At 43.5% G+C, this 18795-nt stretch overlaps 1 protein-coding gene across 1 annotated transcript in view; it reads left to right on the top strand.

The window, feature by feature from the left end:
* The window catches only part of OBSCN (obscurin, cytoskeletal calmodulin and titin-interacting RhoGEF), a 226880-nt gene that overhangs the window by 43544 nt on the left and 164541 nt on the right, over positions 1-18795 (top strand). Inside the window, exons 9-12 of the mRNA XM_043910748.1 lie at positions 2524-2799; positions 9725-10000; positions 13570-13845; positions 18505-18780. Coding sequence (XP_043766683.1) covers positions 2524-2799; positions 9725-10000; positions 13570-13845; positions 18505-18780 — 1104 coding nt within the window. The remainder of the gene's footprint in view (positions 1-2523; positions 2800-9724; positions 10001-13569; positions 13846-18504; positions 18781-18795) is intronic.

Raw genomic sequence — 18795 nt, 5'->3', positions numbered from 1 at the left:
CTATAATCTTTTAAGTGATTAGAGCCATAGTGAAAAATCTGCATAGGAAATGATCTAATCCTGGTAGTTTACACTGGTAAATTACGTGAAATACTTTGGAAAAATCCTTATTTGTGGAAATTTTTCTTGAGAATAGAAAAAAGACTACAGTCTCTGATTTGTTTCATGTAGGTAGTGTAACATTGATACCAATATCTGACAAGGAAGGTAGTAAGAATTAAAATTACAGACCAATCTATTGTGGATATCGAGGCTAAAATATGAAACAAAATACTATCAAAATAAATTCAGCAGTATATTGAGAGGAAAATTGAAAATACATTGTGGTGAAAGTCACAGTCCAGAAATGCCAGGTTGTTGAAACACTAGAAACATTACAAAACAATCTATATATGACATGCAGGGTAAAGAATTTGATGAGATTTGGCATTATAAATGCAGAAATGTTTAATAAAATTAGCATCAATTCATGCCATGAAATTCTTAACCAATTATAACTAAAACTGTTTTTTCTTAATTTGACAAGTGATGTTGTAGACAAACAAGCTAATTGCACACAGAAAAGTGAAAGTTTGAAAGCCTTGCTTATGAGATAGGGAGCCAGACAAGGGAACCAGCTGTTACTGTTTTTATCTGACATTCTACAATACAGTTAAGACAAAAATGAAGCAAAAGAGTGAAAAAATAAAGTGGAATTCATGGATAATATGATTTATCCAAAAGATAAACTATGAGACCTAATAAGATAATTAAGAAAGATTACCATGTAAAAAATCAACATAAAGTAGATACTTTTGTGTTTAGCAACAAACATCTAAAAATGAAATTTTAAAAGAGTTACAATAGCATGAAAAGAATCATTTTCTAATTCCAGGTCTAATAAAATGTGCTGAGAGATGCTGGGGGAGGATTATTAAAATTTTTTTGAGAAAGAGATGGGAAGTTCTAAACAGGTAGAAATCCGTGGAAGAATAAAAAATTTTCAATACCAATTAAAATTAAAAAAATGTTGCTTTAGTGGGGATTTTGAAAATTGACAAGTTGCAAAGACCATGTACAGTGAATTTACTCTTGAGGAAGAGCAAAAGGTGAGTTATTTGCTATGCCAAGTGTCAACTGATATAAAGCTACAGTAATGATTAGAATGGTGTCTAGTTGAAAGGATAGATACACAGACCAAGGGGCCAGAACAGTGATCTCATACACAGACCTGTGTGTGAATGGAGGACCACATTCCCTTTCTCCTCTTTAAAAAATGTGGGCTAGTGAGAGGATGGTTTTAATAAATGTTACTTGAACCATTTAACCATATAGAAAAAAGAGTAGACCAATAACTCATACCACACGTAGTTAGCTCCTGTTGAGTTAGAGACCATGGAATTAAAGGGAAAAATCATAGATGACAAGATAGATGGTTTTGATTAATATAGGATAAAGGTGATTTCTTAGAATACAAATGCACTAACCATAATGAAAGAGATTTAACATACTTGAGTACATTAAAACTAAACATGAAGATTCATCAGAAGACAGCATGAGTTAGTAAAAGGCATACCACACGGATATGAAAGATGTTTAGAACACACATTCTTGTCAGTGCCTAGCATTTAAATACAAAAGAGTTCCTTAAAATGAACACATGAATGACAGTCAATGCTATTGAAAATAGGGCAGAAATTTTGAACAATGACAACCCAGAAGAGCAAACACCGATGAGCAAAACATCAGAAAAGGTTCTTGAATTTGAGTCATCAGAAAAAATGTGTAAGACAGAGGAGATAACACTCACTCCTACCAGTTTGCCCGCAGTGAGAGCAGGTGAAGGTGGAGCCTCAGGATCGTTCATTGCAAATGAGAACAGGGGCTGCACATTCCTATGGAAAAGATTCTAGCCTTATATAGGAAGACTGGGAATGCACATGTCATAACCGTACAGTTCCCATCCTACTGGTAAGCGGGCAAAAGATCTGAATAGTGTCACCAGGAAGAAGAAATGGCGAACCCAGTCCTAAGGGGAAAGTTGCTTAGCTTCTTCATTCCTCAGACAATGGCAAAGAAAGCAACGGGGAGGTGCAAACGCTCCCCGAGATTGCCATCAGTTAACAATAGTAAGAGTGGGCAAGGCACTGAGCCTCAGCCATCCATGCACTGCAGGTGAAAACGTCCCTGCTTGCACTTTATGGAGAAGACTGGGATGCATCTAGAAGGCTTGGGGAATCCTTGCCTTGTGACCCTACTGATGCCAGTAGTAGGGGATGAGGCTGATCCAAAGGCCACCACATCCTGACCCGGCTCACATGGACAGCTCACATGTAGGGGAATGCATAAACTATGTCACTTGTTGCTGAGAAAGTTTGGGGGACCTCTGCAGGGCACAAGACTGGTGCAGATCCCCGAGAATTCTCCAGCCCCATTTCCCCCTCCTCCCACTCCCAACTCCTCATCCTCATTCTCTGCCCGGGGCTGCCGTCCTGACTGAGGTGGGGTCTCTGACCCTGTGTCTCTCTCCCTCTGTGTCCCCAGAGCCCTCGGTGGTGTTTGCCAAGGAGCAGCCGGCACGCAGTGAGGTGCAGGCCGTGGCGGGAAGCAGCGCCACGCTGAGCTGCGAGGTGGCCCAGGCCCAGACGGAGGTGACGTGGTACAAGGACGGCAAGAAGCTGAGTCCGAGCTCGAAAGTGTGTGTGGAGGCCACGGGCCGTGGGCGGCGGCTGGTGGTGCAGCAGGCGGGCCAGGCAGACGCCGGGGAGTACATCTGCGAGGCCGGGGGCCAGAAGGTCTCCTTCCACCTGGACGTCACAGGTCAGTCCTGGAGGAGGACGCCGAGCTAGCCTGTGTGCAGAGGATGAGGGGCCTGGCTACCTGCCTCACTGAACACGTGTGCGCTTGCCTGGATCCTCCATTTCTTCATGCCTCCCTGTCTTCCATGTCCTACACGGATACCGATGTGGGCCTGGGGGGGATGGGGGGGGAGGGTACCTGGAGAAGTGGGGCTGTGTCTCTCCACTTTTCTGCATTCAGTAAGCCTCGGTCACAGTGTCTTAGCACATGCCCCGAATCTTCCTGTTACTCCTAGTGTCGAGACCCCGACTCTGCCTGATAATTTGGGACTGATGTAGACCTAGAGATGTGTGACTTTCCTCCCGTTATATGTCTTTCTTGACAGCCACCACATGGCCTAATCTGACACCTCATACAGGTTCTTGATTTGCCTGAGGTGATACAATTTCATTGTTCCTGGATTAGGGGAGATATTGGTCACACAGTCCTATTGAAATTCTTCAGGAGTGAGCATCTGATGATCAATTTTTAAGTTTCTGGGTGGTCCTTCCTTCCTTTTCCCAGATGTAGAAGCCCCAGTTGCCTGTAGGTACCAAGAAATTGGTCCATGTTTTCTTGTCACCCTTGCAAAGAGAAAAAAGGAAGGATGATTGGTGGAGAGTCACCTGTGCCATTTAGGGTGGTCTTCTTAGATCAGATGTGATTTTGCATTTGTCTTCAAACGATTCGGCTGTCCTGAGTCAGTATTCCCCTTGGCATTACATTGATGAATTTAGGAATGGAAAGGAAAAATTTGCTTCTGCTACGTTAGTAGGCTTTGCTAATGAGGAGTTACTGTCCTAGCAGCCTCTGACTCACAAAGCAGTCTTTTATTTCATTTTGTTTTCCTAATGGTGTTTTGCTGAAAGTTTCAATTTTTGTTTCAGATTTTAAGGATTCGTTAACAAAAGAAACCACTTATTATACACAAATACACAATTTTGATATTTAATAGAGAATTATCTATCTTACTGTCAATAAGAAGAAGTCGCTCAGTAGTGTCCGACTCTTTGCGACTGACCCCATAGACTGTAGCCTGCCAGGCTCCTCCATCCATGGGATTTTCCAGGCAAGAGTACTGGAGTGGGTTGCCATTTCCTTCTCCAGGGGATCTTCCCAACCCAGATTTCAAACCTGGGTCTCCCGCATTGCAGGCAGACTCTTTACCATTTGAGCCACCAGGAAAGCTCAATAAACAACTTTCAGTAAACAATCATTAAAAGAAAAGAGAAATAGAACAGTAAAGGAGGGTAACAGTACATACATCACCAAATTGTGTTTCCACTGACATCCGGACTCAAACAGCGCTAGAAGTCCCGTGTAACAGCGATCTGGAGTCTCAGTTGGGAAAATGTCTCAGGCAGCCCATCTGCTCCATGGGTGAGACTTCAGATTGCAGTTTGGGGGTTCCCGTTTATAATCCCTGGCTGCAAAGGAGTAAATTGCAGCTCGGGTTTTATGTTAATCATGTTTTACAAAGCTGTTTGTTTCGCAAGGCTTGGAAGGTTGTTAAGCCTCAGGTATGGTTGGCCAGATGCCCTCCAGGGCTCAAGAATCCCAAGATCTGCCCTCTCTTATCTATGGTGCTGCTTGGCTTGTACTCACATCTGGCACACAGTCAGGCCTATGTCTGGGCAGGTCAGAAGCAAGGTCAGAGGTCTACTTTGCTTTCTTGTCTTTGAAGCCTGAACTAAATTACTTTCATTTAATTTCCCTAACAAATAGTCAGTGAGTATCTCTGCTTCATGGCTGAAACATAGGGCCGTCTAAGAATTGGAAGAGAGCCTTCATGCCAAATAGGGGTGGGCTGCCATCCTCCATTGACTAGTAGGTCCGAACATCTAACACTTTGAGACCATGCCAGATAGGAAGATTTGTGGGTGTGTGTATACCCCAGATCCCACCATGCATCCTTGGAAGATGTGGTTTTCAGAGCATGTTAGAGTATTCTAAGGTAAAACCATTGAAAAGTTGTGAAATGTGGCTAAATCCTAGTAAACTATGAAAATGGGCACGAGAAGATAGAGAAAAGTTGAAGAGTTGTATGACTTGTCAATCAGTAGGATCAATAATGATAAGTTTTCTCAGTCTCATAGTTCTCTGGTAAACTATACAAAATGGGAGAAGTATTCTTCCATGCTTGTGCATTTGGTCCTAGAGAGAGATAAAGAAGATATACTCTGTAACTCTCTCCATGAACAAACAACATCAGTACCAAAATCACACAAGAAAGGCAGGAAGAATGAAATTTGAGACCAGTGTGCTACCAGTAACAAGGCCAAAATTGTAAATTAAATGTTACCGGAAGGAATTCAGCAATGTATCCAAGGGTTAGAGATCGCTGATGGAAGTCCAACTCCAGGATTGCACTTTGGAGTTAACCTTGACAACGTTAATAGATAGAAAGCTTGACTTTGAGAGATTGAATGTGGAAAGACTTGATCATCTCCATGAGTACAGAATCAGTTTTGGGAGATTGTTCCTTTCTAAGAATTTGTCCATCTCTTCCAAGCTGTTCATTTTATTGGTATATAGTTGCTTGTAGTAGACTCTTAATGATCCTTTGTATTTCTGTGGTGTCTGATGTAACTTCTTCATTTTCATTCTGATTTTATTGATTTGAGTTATCTCCCTTTTTTTCTTGATGAATCTGGCTAAAGGTTTATTAATTTTCTTTATCTTTTCAAAGAACTAGCCTTTAGTTTTCTTGATCTTTGCCGTAGTTTTGTCTGTTTTTCATTTATTTCTACTCTAATCTTTAGGATTAATTTCTTCCTACTAAGTTTAGATTTTGTTTGTCCTTCTTTCACTAATTGTTTTAGGTATAGAGTTAGATTGTTTATTTGAGATTTTTCTTGTTTCTTGAGGTAAGATTGTATTGATATAAACTTCCCTCTTACAATTGCTTTTGCTGCATGCCTTAGGTTTTGGATCATTGTATTTTCATCTTCATTTGTCTCTAGGTATTTTTCAATTTCCTCTTTGATTTCTTTACTGATTCATTGGCTGTTCAGTAGCATCTTGTTTAGCCTCCATGTGTTTGTATGTTTTATAGTTTTTTTTTTTTTTTTGTAGTTTATTTCTAATCTCATAGCATCGCTATTGGAAAAGATGCTTTCAGTCTTGAAATGTTTTCACTGAAATACTTTCATTGAAAGATTATTTCAGTTTTCTTAAATTTCCAAGGCTCACCTTGTGGCCCAGCATGTGGTCAATCCTGGAGAATGTTCTGAGTGCACTTGAGGAGAATGTGTGGTTCGGTGCTTTTGGATGAAATGCTCTGTAAACATCAATTAAGTCCGTGTGGTCTAATGTGTGATTTAAGGCCTGTGTTTCCTATTAATTTTCTGTTTGGATGATCTGCCCATTGACAAAAGAGGTGTGTTAAGTCTGCCACTATTATTATGTTACTGTTGATTTCTCCCTTTATGGTTGTTAGTATTTGCCTTATATATTGATGTGCTCCTATGTTGGACGCATATATGTTTACAATTGTTATATCTTCTTTTTAGATTGATCCTTTGATCATTAGATTAGATGAGATGTTTGGATGGCATCACCAACTTGATGGACATGAGTTTGAGTAAGCTCCGGGAGTTGGTGATGGACAGGGGGGCCTGGCATGCTGCAGTCCATGGGGTCGCAAAGAGTCAGACACAACTGAGCGACTGAACTGAACTGAACTTTAATCATTACGTAGTGTCCTTCTTTATCTCTTATAACAGTCTTTGTTTTAAAATCTGTTTTGTCTGAGCATTACCACTCCAGCTTTGTTATGATTTCCATTTGCATGGAATATCTTTTTCCATCCCCTCACTTTCAGTCTGAGGTGGGTCTCTTGACAGCGTATACACAGGTCTTGTTTCTGTATCCACTCAGCCAGTCTATGTCTTTTGGTTGATGCATTTAATCCATTTACATTTAAGGCAGTTATCAATATATATGCTTCTATTACCATTTTCTTAATTGTTTTTATTTGTTTTGTAGGTCTTTTCCTTCTTTTGCATTTCCTGCCTAGAGAAGTTCCTTTAGCATTTGCTATAAAGCTGATTTGGTGGTGCTGAATTCTCTTAACTTTTTCTTGTCTGTAAAGTTTTTGATTTCTCCATGAAATCAGAAGTAGAGCCTTGCTGTGTAGAGTATTTTTGGTTATGGTTTCTTCTCTTCCATCACTTTAAGAATATTGTGCTTCTGTTGTCTGCCCTCTGGTGGATGAGGCTATCTCAGAGGCTTGTGCAAACTTCCTGATGGTAGAGACTGATGGTGGGTAGAATTGGGTCTTGCTCTGGTTTGCAGGGCAGCGTTTAGTAACTTAAATCCACTTGTTTGCTGATGGGTGGGTCTGCCCGCCCTCTCTGTTAGTGTTTTGACCTGAGGTGATTCTTGCCTGGTATCCACAGGCTCTAGGGTAGGGCTAATGGCAGAGACCTCCAGGAGGGCTCACGCCTACAGGTGCTTCCTGTCAGTACCCTTATCTCTGTGGTGATAAGGAGATATCACCCTGCCAACCCACCCCTCTGCAGGGGACCCTCTGATGCCAGCAGGCAGGTCTGGTTCGGTCTCCTGCGGGGTCACTGCTCCTTTCCCCCGGGTCCTGATGTGCCTAGGATTTTGTGTGTGCCCTCCAGGAGTGGAGCTTCTGTTTCCCCAGGGCCTATAGAAATCTGCAGTCAAATCCTTCAAGTCAGATGCCCTGGGGATTACTGGTCTCTTCGGCAGAGCCCAAGGGTGGGAAGCCTGATGTGGGGCTCAGAACCTTCACAGCAGTGGGAGAACCTCTGTGCTATAATTGTTTTCTGGACCACGGGTTGCCCTCCTGGTGGGTATGGGATTTCCTTTTATCATGATTGCACCCCTCCTGCCGTCTGTTGTGGCGTCTCCTTTGTCTTTGGACTTGGGGAATATTTATTGGTGGGTTCAAGCCTAGTCCTGCTGATGGTTGTTCAACAGTTAGTTGTGATTTTGGTGCTCTTCCAGAAGGAGGTGAGTGCACATCCACTCTGCTGCCTTGAACTAATCTCCATGAGTACAGATCAAATGGTTGATTGAACTTGAATGTTATACACTAAGAAAAAAAGTTAATAATACTGATCACCAGTTCCTGCCATAAAATTCTTAGCAAATGTATAAAAGTATTCTTTTTTAAAATTAACATTACATAATTCATTCAACAACAACAAGAAGAGCAAGGTCTGTTTGGAAATATTTGATGTGAGAGATGGTACATGTAGGCCTCTCCAACCACTGAGTTGAATAACAAGGAAATAAAATCAACAGCAAACAGTTCTGAAAAACTCAAAGTGAAATTTGCTGATGTTGTGATGATCAACTCAGACAATCTCGGAGATAAATTATTAGACTGTATATAACTATAGAGTAGAATTAGTATGTCAAAAATCAATGTGCAGAAAACATTTCTACATACAAGTCCTGGCAAAGAATGCTTGGCAAATGAAATTTGTGTGAAAGAGTTAGAGTAGTATAATTGTATCATGAGTCTAATTTCAGGTCTGATAGAAGTTGCTAAGAGGATGTGTGTGGGGAAATTATTCAAGATTCTTGAGAGGCGGAGGTTGAAATAGATGGATGGAAATCTGAGGGAGAAATCAAAAATTATTATTAAAAATCAAAATGGAACAAAGTATGTTTCTAATCGTCAGATGAAAGAATAGCAGGCAGATTCCAAAGGCGTGGTACAGTCAATATGCAGTTTTCTCAAAGAATGTTCAGTGGGAGCATTTACTGGTACCCCATGTTAGAAGTTATCATAAGGCAGCAGTTTTCAAGATAAGGGGATTCCAGTGCAGGGGTAGTTAGCACATGAGAGGGGCAGAATAGTGAGCTCAGAAACAGTTCCTTGCATGAAGGGATTCCTGCACCAGCCACCCCCCTTCCCCCTCTTCCACACGTTCCATCTGTTACTCTGTTGTCTATCAGAGAAGTTGAGAAAGGATATGGTCTTCAAATATTGTGGTTGCATCACTGAACTATACAGAAAGCTTAAGTTGTGATAGCAATTCACACCACACACAAAAGTAAACTTGTAGTAAATTAGAAACCTCAGTGTAAAAGGTAAAACCCAAAAAACCCTCAGATGATATTTTTAAAGATTTAAGGTAAGGAAAGACTTCTTAAATAGAACACAGCGCTCTACAATGAAAGAGATGAGAAGATGTGAGAACTATTGAAAGGAAAACGTTTGATTTATCAGAGGAATCGATCGAAGAGTAAAAATGGTAGTCACATAGTTGGAAATATCCTTAAATCCTAATTCTGTGTCATTCTCTGGTGTTTAAATGGATAAAGCAGCCAGAGGTGAAGCGAGAAAAGAGAGCGCCCACTATCGGTAGTTGTGAAAAGCTTTGAATAGTGTTGCTCGGAAGGAGAACACAGTCACAGGGAGAGAACCCAGTGCTAAGGGAAACGGGGTTCAGCTTCCTCAATCCTCATGCGGTGTGAAAAGAGCCAGGGGGAGGTGTAAGCACTCCCAGCAGATTGCTGTCAGCTGACAGCAGTAAGAACAGGAAAGGGTGCTGAACCAGCTCCGTGGACTGCAGGTGAGACGTCCCTGCATAATCGGAGGGAGACGACCATGGGTCCATCTAGGGAGGTTTGGGAACAGGTGCCTCATGACCCTGCTGATGCCAGGAGCAGGGAATCTTTTCCAGTGGCGCCCCCGGACCAGCTCAGAAGGACCCATGGGGAAAGGTTAAATTGTGTGTCTTTTGCTGAGAAACGCAGGGGTCCTCCTCAGGGCACAGGGCTGGTGCAGAGCCTGAGAGTCTCCAGCTCCAATGCCCCTTCCCACCACCCCATGGCCCACCTCCCCATCCAGGTCTTCTCTGCCCCGGGGTTGCCGTCCTGACTGAGATGGGGTCTCTGACCCTGTGTATCCCTCTGTCCCCAGAGCCCTCGGTGGTGTTTGCCAAGGAGCAGCCGGCACGCAGCCACGTGCAGGCCGTGGCGGGAAGCAGCGCCATGCTGAGCTGCGAGGTGGCCCAGGCCCAGACGGAGGTGACGTGGTACAAGGACGGCAAGAAGCTGAGTCCAAGCTCGAAAGTGCGTGTGGAGGCCACGGGCCGCGGGCGGCGGCTGGTGGTGCAGCAGGCGGGCAAGGCGGACGCCGGGGAGTACAGCTGCGAGGCCGGGGGCCAGAAGGTCTCCTTCCACCTGGACGTCACAGGTCAGTCTTGAGGACGCTGAGCTAGCCTGTGTGCAGGTGACGAGGGGACTGGCTTCCAGCCTCACCAGACTCGTGTGTGCACTTACCTGGTGCCTTCATCTCTTCACATCTCCCTGTCTTTCATGCCCCATCTTGACACCTGTCTGGGCTCAGGGGTGGGTGGATGGAGGGGAGGGTGGGGGGGTTGACAGAAGAAGGATTGTTTCTGTCTGCCTGTTTCCAGGCAGTGCGGCTCAGTCACACTGTCTTAGCATCTGCCCAGAACGTTCCTGTTGTTCCTGGTGTCAGGATCCTGACTCTCCCTGAAGCTTGGGGCTGAAGTAGATGTGGGGATATGTGACTTTCTTCTCATCAGGTGTCTTTTCTGACAGCCACCACTTGCCCTCATTCAGGACCTCATGTAGATTCTTGGTTGGTCTGAATTGTTTCAATTTTATGAATCCCAGATTCATCAAAAATTCATAAAATTTCATCAAAAATTCATCATTTTCTTGGGGGGGAAATGTTGGCCACATGACCTTGGAATTATCTCAGGAGTGAACTTTGAATGATCAAATATTAGGTTTCTGGGAGGCCTTTCCTTCCTTTTGCTGGATGTGGAAGCTCTTATTGCCTGTAGGTAGCAAGAAATTGGCCCATGTTTTCTTGTCACGTCCTTGAAAAGGGAATTAGAAAGGATGATATGTATAGTCACCAGTGCTATTTAGGGTGATCATCTTAGGTAAAATATGGTTTTTCCATTGGCTTCAGAAGGTTGGATGATCCAGGTCAATGTTTCCCTTGGTGTTATTGATGAGTTTAGGAATGGAAAGGAAAAAGGCACTTCTACCACATCACTAGTTTTTGCTAATGAGGAGTTACTATTCTCTCAGTCTCTGACTCGCAAAGCAGTCTTTATTTTGTTCTATTTTCCAAATGTTCAGTGAGTGTGTGTTCCTTGTGGCTAGAACATAGGATAGTCCCAGAAGTAAGGTTATTCTTCTTCTGGGAAAAACTTACTCCATGGGAAATAGAGATGGGCTGCCATCTCACATTGACTGCTAGGTGCCAACACATACCAGTTTGGGACCATGCCAGTGTAGGTTTGTATTTTCGTGGGTTTGTACAACTTGAGATCTCACATGGTTAGTTGTTTGTGGTTAGTTGTTGTCAGGAAATGTCAGTGACTATTCTAAGGTAAAAGTATTGGAATATTGTAAAATGTGGCTCAATCCCGGTAAACTATGTGAAAATGGACAAAAGAAGATAGAGAAAAGTCAAAGAGTTGTATAACTTGTCAATCATTAAGACCAATAATGAAAAGTCTTCTCAACCCATGGTTTTCTGGTACACTGTAAATAATTACCTAGAAAACTGTTACTCCATTCTTGTGAAGAAGGTTCTAGAAGGTAGAAAGAAAGTACACCCCATAACTCTCTTAATGTACAGGACATAACATCAACTAAAATCACACAGTGAAAGAAGAGAGGATGAAATTTCTGACCAGTATACTGTGAATATTCAGGCCCAAATCATAAATTAAATGTTATCAAGATGGATTCAGTAGTGTATGTGAGGGTAGAGATCAGTGATTCTAGTCCAGGGTTGCACTTTGGGTTTGACTTTGCCAATGTTAATAGAAAGCTTGACTTAAAGAGATTGAATGAAAAAAGATGTCACTTCCATGAATACAGAATCAAGTGGTTGATTAAATTGGAGAGACAAAAAATTTGATAGTATTGAACAAATCAACTCCTGCTTTAAAATTCTTAGCAAGCTATGTAAAAGTGTTCTTTTTTTTAACGTTGTAAACTTCCTACAAAACAGCAACATCAACATCCCCCTTAGGACGTACCAGGAGATCTTTGATGTGAGGGACGGCACACTTAGGCCACTGGAACTGCTGAGTTCAGTAAGGAGGGGAATAAAATCACTGGCAAACAGGTTTGAAAATATGAAAATCAAGGTGGACTTTGCTGATGACGTGATAATCAGCTCAGATAATCTCAGTGATAAATTATTAGACTGTGTATGATTCTCGAGTAGGATTAGTGTGTAAAAAAATCAATGTGCAGAAAACATTTCTACAGCTGAGTCCTGGCAAGGGATGCTTGGAATAAGAAATTTGCGTGAAAGAGTTAGGCTAGCACAATTGTCCTATGTTTCTATTTTCATGTCTGATAAAAGTTGGTAAGAGGCTGTATGTGGGGAGATTATGTAAGATTCTCGAGAGACAGATTGCAAAGTTGGATAGAAATCTGAGGGGAAAAATCAAAGATGTTCATTAACAATCAAAATCAAACCACATGTGTTTTTAGGGTGTTCTGAAGGAAGAAGAACAGGCCGATTCCAAAGGCACTGTGCATCTAGTGCTTTGTTTTCTTGAAGACATGCATAGTGTGAGCATTTAGTGTACCTGATGTCAGCGATTACCATAAGGCTGCAGTTTTAAAGATAAGGGGATCCCAGTGCAGGACTGGTTACCTCATCAGAGGAACAGAACAGTGAGTTCAGAAAGCGTTCTTGCATAAATGGACTCCTGCTCCACCCATCCCCTACACCTGTGTCTTCGTTTGTCACTGGGTGGTCTATTGGAGAAGTCGAGGAAGGATGTTGTATTTGTAAATGGTGCTTGGACCACTGAATCATATGGAAAATTAAATTGTACTATCTTTTCACGTAACATACAAAGGTCAACTCGTAGTCAGTTAGAAACCTTAGTGTAAAAGGTAAAACCCCCCAAACCCTCAGCTGATAACATGGTCTTTTTTGAAGACGTAGGGTAAAGAGAGATTTCTTAAATAGAACACAAATGATCTATACGCCAAGGCCTATTGGACATTATGACACTGTTGGAAGGAATAGCTCTGGTTTATCAGAGGACTGGATCAGAGAGTAAAAATGCCAACCACGCAGTTGGGAATGTCCTTAAAACCTACCTGTCTCGTCATTCTCTTGTTTTTGAATGGAAAGGAGTGGCCAGAGGTGAGTGGAGAAAAGAGAGAGCCTGCTATGGGCAAGTGGGCAAAAGGCTTCAATAGTGTCATCAACAAGAAGAAAGCAGTGATGGCAAGCCCAGCCCTAAGCGGAAGGGCGATCGGCTTCTTAATTCCTAAGACAGTGACAAAGAAGGCCCCCGGAGGGGTGCAAACACTCCCAGCAGATAGCCATAAGTTAACAATAGTAACAGTAGGCAAGGGTGCCAAGCCTGAGACATCTTCTTTGTTGACTGCAGTTGAAAACCTCCCTGTGTCACCATGTGGAGATGGCAGGGCACCATATAGGAAGGTTGGGGAACACTTGCTTCATGACTCTACAGATGCCATAGCAGAGGAGACGTATTTTCCAGCAGTGCCCCCACCCTTAGACCAGCTTACAGGAATCCATGGGAGAATGTGTAAATTGTGCCACTCATTGCTGAAAAAGGCGGGGGGTCCTCTTCAGGGCATAAGGCTGGTGTAGAGCCTGGGGAAGTCTCCAGTTCTGTGCCTCCTTCCCACCTGACCACCAGCTCCCCATCCAGGTCTTCTCTGCCCGGGGCTGCCGTCCTGAGATGGGGTCTCTGACCCTGTGTATCCCTCTGTCCCCAGAGCCCTCGGTGGTGTTTGCCAAGGAGCAGCCGGCACGCAGTGAGGTGCAGGCCGTGGCGGGAAGCAGCGCCATGCTGAGCTGCGAGGTGGCCCAGGCCCAGACGGAGGTGACGTGGTACAAGGACGGCAAGAAGCTGAGTCCGAGCTCGAAAGTGCGTGTGGAGGCCACGGGCCGTGGGCGGCGGCTGGTGGTGCAGCAGGCGGGCAAGGCGGACGCCGGGGAGTACAGCTGCGAGGCCGGGGGCCAGAAGGTCTCCTTCCACCTGGACGTCACAGGTCAGTCCTGGAGGCAGTCAGTTAGCCTTATGTGGAGGTGATGGGACGGGCTTGCACCCCTGACTGACCAGATGGTCTTTCCATTGGACTTCATCTCTTTTGGTCTTCTGTCCTCCCACCCCCATTTTCACACCCAAGGCTGGGCAAAGGGAGCTGGATGGGAGGGTGTGAACAGAAGGGAGAAAGGCGTTCTGTGAACCCAGAGTGGCATTTCCACACGGTGATGCACGGTCGTCAGTTCCCAGCATCTGCCCAGGGTCTTCTGGGTGTTCCCTGGTGTCTGGGCCTCTGGTTCTGTCTTGCACTTGGAGTCTGATGTGAACCAGATGTCTTTCAACTGTGGGCATGCGAATTTGCTCCTCTTGGCTGTCCTGACAGCTCCCCAATGGCCCACCCAGCAATGCCTCTGGGTTCCCACTAGGGAGAGATGTTTGAATTCCATTAAACCAGGACCAACACTGTCTTAACTTGATTTTTCTCAAGACTGAATTATGGACTACCAAAATTGTAGGTGTTCTGGACACTCTTTCTTCTTATACATGGGATTAGAAGTTATCTGTGCATCTACATATAACAAAATCTAGGTACATTTTCAAAGCAAATACTGAGTTTATTATGTCTTCTGTTACAACATTCTGAGTCAGAATTCTACTTGGAATCTGATTTATAGATTTGGACAGGAATGGTAGCTTCTCCTGTACCAGCATGCATTTGTTTTTTAAAATGGTATTTTAGGAGAATAGACAATTTTTTCATGGCAATAAATATGAAAAGTTTGACAAATTGATCAGATTCTTGGAAAACTCTATGAAGAGTGACTCAGGAAACATTCAACTACTTAAATAGTCCTAAAACCTTTAAAGTAATTGGAACCATAATGAAAAATCTTCTCATAGAGAAAGATCTAGTCCCAGTAGTTCCACTGGCAAATTACATGAAATACTTTGGGAAAAAAGTCTTGTTCATGGAGATTTTTTAACAGAACAGTGAAAGGAGGTACAGTCTCTGTTTCATGTTGATGATATAACATTGATACAAGTATCTGACAGGGAAAGTAGTAAGAATTAAAATTGTAGACCAATCTATTATGGATATCAAGGCCAAAATCTGGAACAAAATATCAAAATTAAGAATATAGGAAGAGGAAAATTGGTAATGTGATGAAAGTCATACTCCAGAAATCAAGGTTATTTATACACTACAAACATTGGCAAGCAATCTGTTTGTGATATGCAGAATAAAGTACTTGATAAGATTTGTCATCTTAAATACAGAAGAAACGTTTTATCAAGTTAGCATCAAATCATGCCATAAAATTCTTTATGAATTATACAGAACGCAATTTTCTTAATTTGATGAACAATGCTGCAGGCAAACCAGCTGTCTGTACACAAAAAAAGTGACAGTTTTAAAGCTTTGCCTTTGAGATAGGAAACCAGACAAGGAAGCCACCTATTGCTGCTTTTGTCCAACATTCTAAAACACAGTTAGGACAAAAATAAAGTGAAAGATATAAAGATATAAAAGTGTGAAAAAGCAAAAGTGGAATTCATGGATAATATGATTTATCCAAAAGATAAAATATGCGCCATAATAAGATAGTTAAAAATGATTACCATGTAAAAAATCGGTATGAAAAAAACACTTCTATAAGTAGTAACAGACATTTCGAAAATGAAATTTTGAAAGTTACAATGGCATGATAAGGATCAGTATCTAAATTCCAAGTCTAATAAATGTGCTGAGAGGCTCTGTAAGGGCAGAGAGACGTTAAAAAAATTTTTTAAGAGACAGTCGAGAAGTTCTAAGATGTTGGATAGAAATCAGTTGAAGAATAAAACATGTTCAATACCCATTAAAATTCAAACAAATGTTTGTTTAGTGGGACTTTGAAAATTGACACATAAATTTCAAAGACCATGTGCAGTGAATTCACTCTTGAAGAAGAATAAAAGGAGAGTTATTTGCTATACTAGATATCAATACTGTTAGAAAGTAATGCATACAGTAGTGTCTTGTTGCAAGGATAGGTATTGAGACCATGGACCAGAAAAATGATCTCAGACACAGACCTATGAGTGGATGACCATGTTCCCCTTCTTTTTAAAAGAAAACTGTGGAATAGTGCAAGGGGAAAGACAGCATGTTCTTAATAAATGGTACTTAAACCATTTAACCATAGTAAATCAATAGGAAAAAAAAGATCAGACTTGTAACTCATCCCACACATAGTCAACTCCTTTTTGGAGTTGAAGGGAATAGAAGGGAAAATCATACAATTCTTTTTTAAAAAATTATTTGTTTACTTTTGGTTGGGTTGAGTCTTTGTTGCTGCATGTGGATTTTGCCTGTGGTCAGCCGGGGCTATTCTTCACCGCTGTGCACGGGCTTCTCATTGAGTCACTTCTCTTGTTGTGGAGCGCAGGCTCTAGGCACACAGGCTTCAGCAGGAGGCAAGCGCAGAAGTTGCAGCTCTCAGGTTCAGCAGTTGCAGCTTGTGGGCCCTCGAGTGCAAAGGTTTCGGTGGTTGTGGCCATGGGCTCAGTAGTTGCAGCTTCTGGGTTCTAGAGCTTGAGCTCAGTAGTCGTGGTACATGGGCTTAGATGCTCTTAGAGCTCACACGTGAACTCTTCCTGTGTCCCCGGCGTTGGCAGGCAGGTTCCTCTCCACTGTGCCACAAAAGAAGTCCTCATAAAACTCTTAGATGAAAACATAGATGATTTTAATTACTTAAGGGTAAAGAATGATTTCTTAGAATGTTCGCTAGCCATAATGAGTGGGGTGCCATTTCCTTCTCCAGAGGATCTTCCCGAGCTAGGTACTGAACCCTAGTCTTTTGCATCTCCTGCATTGGCAGGCGGATTCCTTATCACTAGCACCTCTTGGAAGCTCTCAACCATACTGAAACAAATTTGAAATACTTTAATATATTGAAACGAAACATGAAGATTTACCAGAAGATAGCATAAGTTCATAAAAGGCAAACCACACACTGAGGAAACCAGATCTGAAAGAGACACGTGCACCCCAATGTTCATCGCAGCACTGTTTATAATAGCCAGGACATGGAAGCAACCTAGATGCCCATCAGCAGATGAATGGATAAGGAAGCTGTGGTACATATACACCATGGAATATTACTCAGCCATTAAAAAGAATTCATTTGAACCAGTCCTAATGAGATGGATGAAGCTGGAGCCCATTATACAGAGTGAAGTAAGCCAGAAAGATAAAGAACATTACAGCATACTAACACATATATATGGAATTTAGAAAGGTGATAACGATAACCCTAAATGCAAAACAGAAAAAGAGACACAGAAATACAGAACAGACTTTTGAACTTTGTGGGAGAATGTGAGGGTGGGATATTTCAAAAGAACAGCATGTATACTATCTATGGTGAAACAGATCACCAGCCCAGGTGGGATGCATGAGACAAGTGCTCGGGCCTGGTGCACTGGGAAGACCCAGAGGGATCGGGTGGAGAGGGAGGTGGGAGGGGGGATCGGGATTGGGAATACATGTAAATCCATGGCTGATTCATATCAATGTATGACAAAACCCACTGGAAAAAAAAAAAAAAAAAGGCAAACCACACAGATATGGAAGATATTTAGACAACACATACTTGTCAGTCAGTGCCTAGCATTGGAGAAGGAAATGGCAACCCACTCCAGTGTCCTTGCCTGGAAAATCCCAGGGACGGGGGAGCCTGGTGGGCTGCCATCTATGGGGTCGCACAGAGTCGGACACGACTGAAGCAACTTGGCAGCAGCAGCAGCAGCATTTAAATATAAATAAATAAACAGGTCCTTCAAATAAATAAATGACAGATGGTGCTATTGAAAATAAGGCAAAAACTTTGAACAGTGACAACACAGAAGAGCAAACACTGTTGAGCAAAAACATCAGAAAGTTTTTTACTTTGGGTCATTAGAAAAAATGCGAAAGAGCACACAGGAGGCGCACTCACTCCCACCAGTTTGCCAACGGTGAGAGTAGGTGAGGGTGGAGCCTCAGCAAGTCCCATTCACTGCAGATGAGAACATGGGTTACACAGCACTGTGGGAAAGACTCTGGGCTCATGAGGAAGGCTAGGAGTGCACCCATGACGACCCACCAGTTTGGTTTGAATGGTGTCACCAGGAAGAAAGCAGTAATGGCAAAGCCAGTCCTAATGGTAAAGGTGGTCAGTTTCTCCATTCCTCAGACACTGGAAGAGAAGACCATGGGTAGGTGTAAGCGTACAAGTTGACAATAGTACAAATAGGCAAGGGGGCTGAGCCTGACATCTCCGTGGACTGCAGGTGAGACGTCCCTGCATAATCGGAGGGAGACGACCATGGGTCCATCTAGGGAGGTTTGGGAACAGGTGCCTCATGACCCTGCTGATGCCAGGAGCAGGGAATCTTTTCCAGTGGCGCCCCCGGACCAGCTCAGAAGGACCCATGGGGAAAGGTTAAATTGTGTGTCTTTTGCTGAGAAACGCAGGGGTCCTCCTCAGGGCACAGGGCTGGTGCAGAGCCTGAGAGTCTCCAGCTCCGATGCCCCTTCCCACCACCCCACGGCCCACCTCCCCATCCAGGTCTTCTCTGCCCGGGGCTGCCGTCCTGACTGAGATGGGGTCTCTGACCCTGTGTATCCCTCTGTCCCCAGAGCCCTCCGTGGTGTTTGCCAAGGAGCAGCCGGCACGCAGTGAGGTGCAGGCCGTGGCGGGAACCAGCGCCACGCTGAGCTGCGAGGTGGCCCAGGCCCAGACGGAGGTGACGTGGTACAAGGACGGCAAGAAGCTGAGTCCGAGCTCGAAAGTGCGTGTGGAGGCCACGGGCCGCGGGCGGCGGCTGGTGGTGCAGCAGGCGGGCAAGGCGGACGCCGGGGAGTACAGCTGCGAGGCCGGGGGCCAGAAGGTCGCCTTCCACCTGGACGTCACAGGTCAGTCTTGAGGAG

The sequence above is a fragment of the Cervus elaphus genome, chromosome 9 (genome assembly GCF_910594005.1).
Source record: "Cervus elaphus chromosome 9, mCerEla1.1, whole genome shotgun sequence".
NCBI classification, from domain to species: domain Eukaryota; kingdom Metazoa; phylum Chordata; class Mammalia; order Artiodactyla; family Cervidae; genus Cervus; species Cervus elaphus.
Note: the sequence above shows the minus strand (reverse complement) of the source record. Positions and strands in the feature narration are given on the sequence as shown.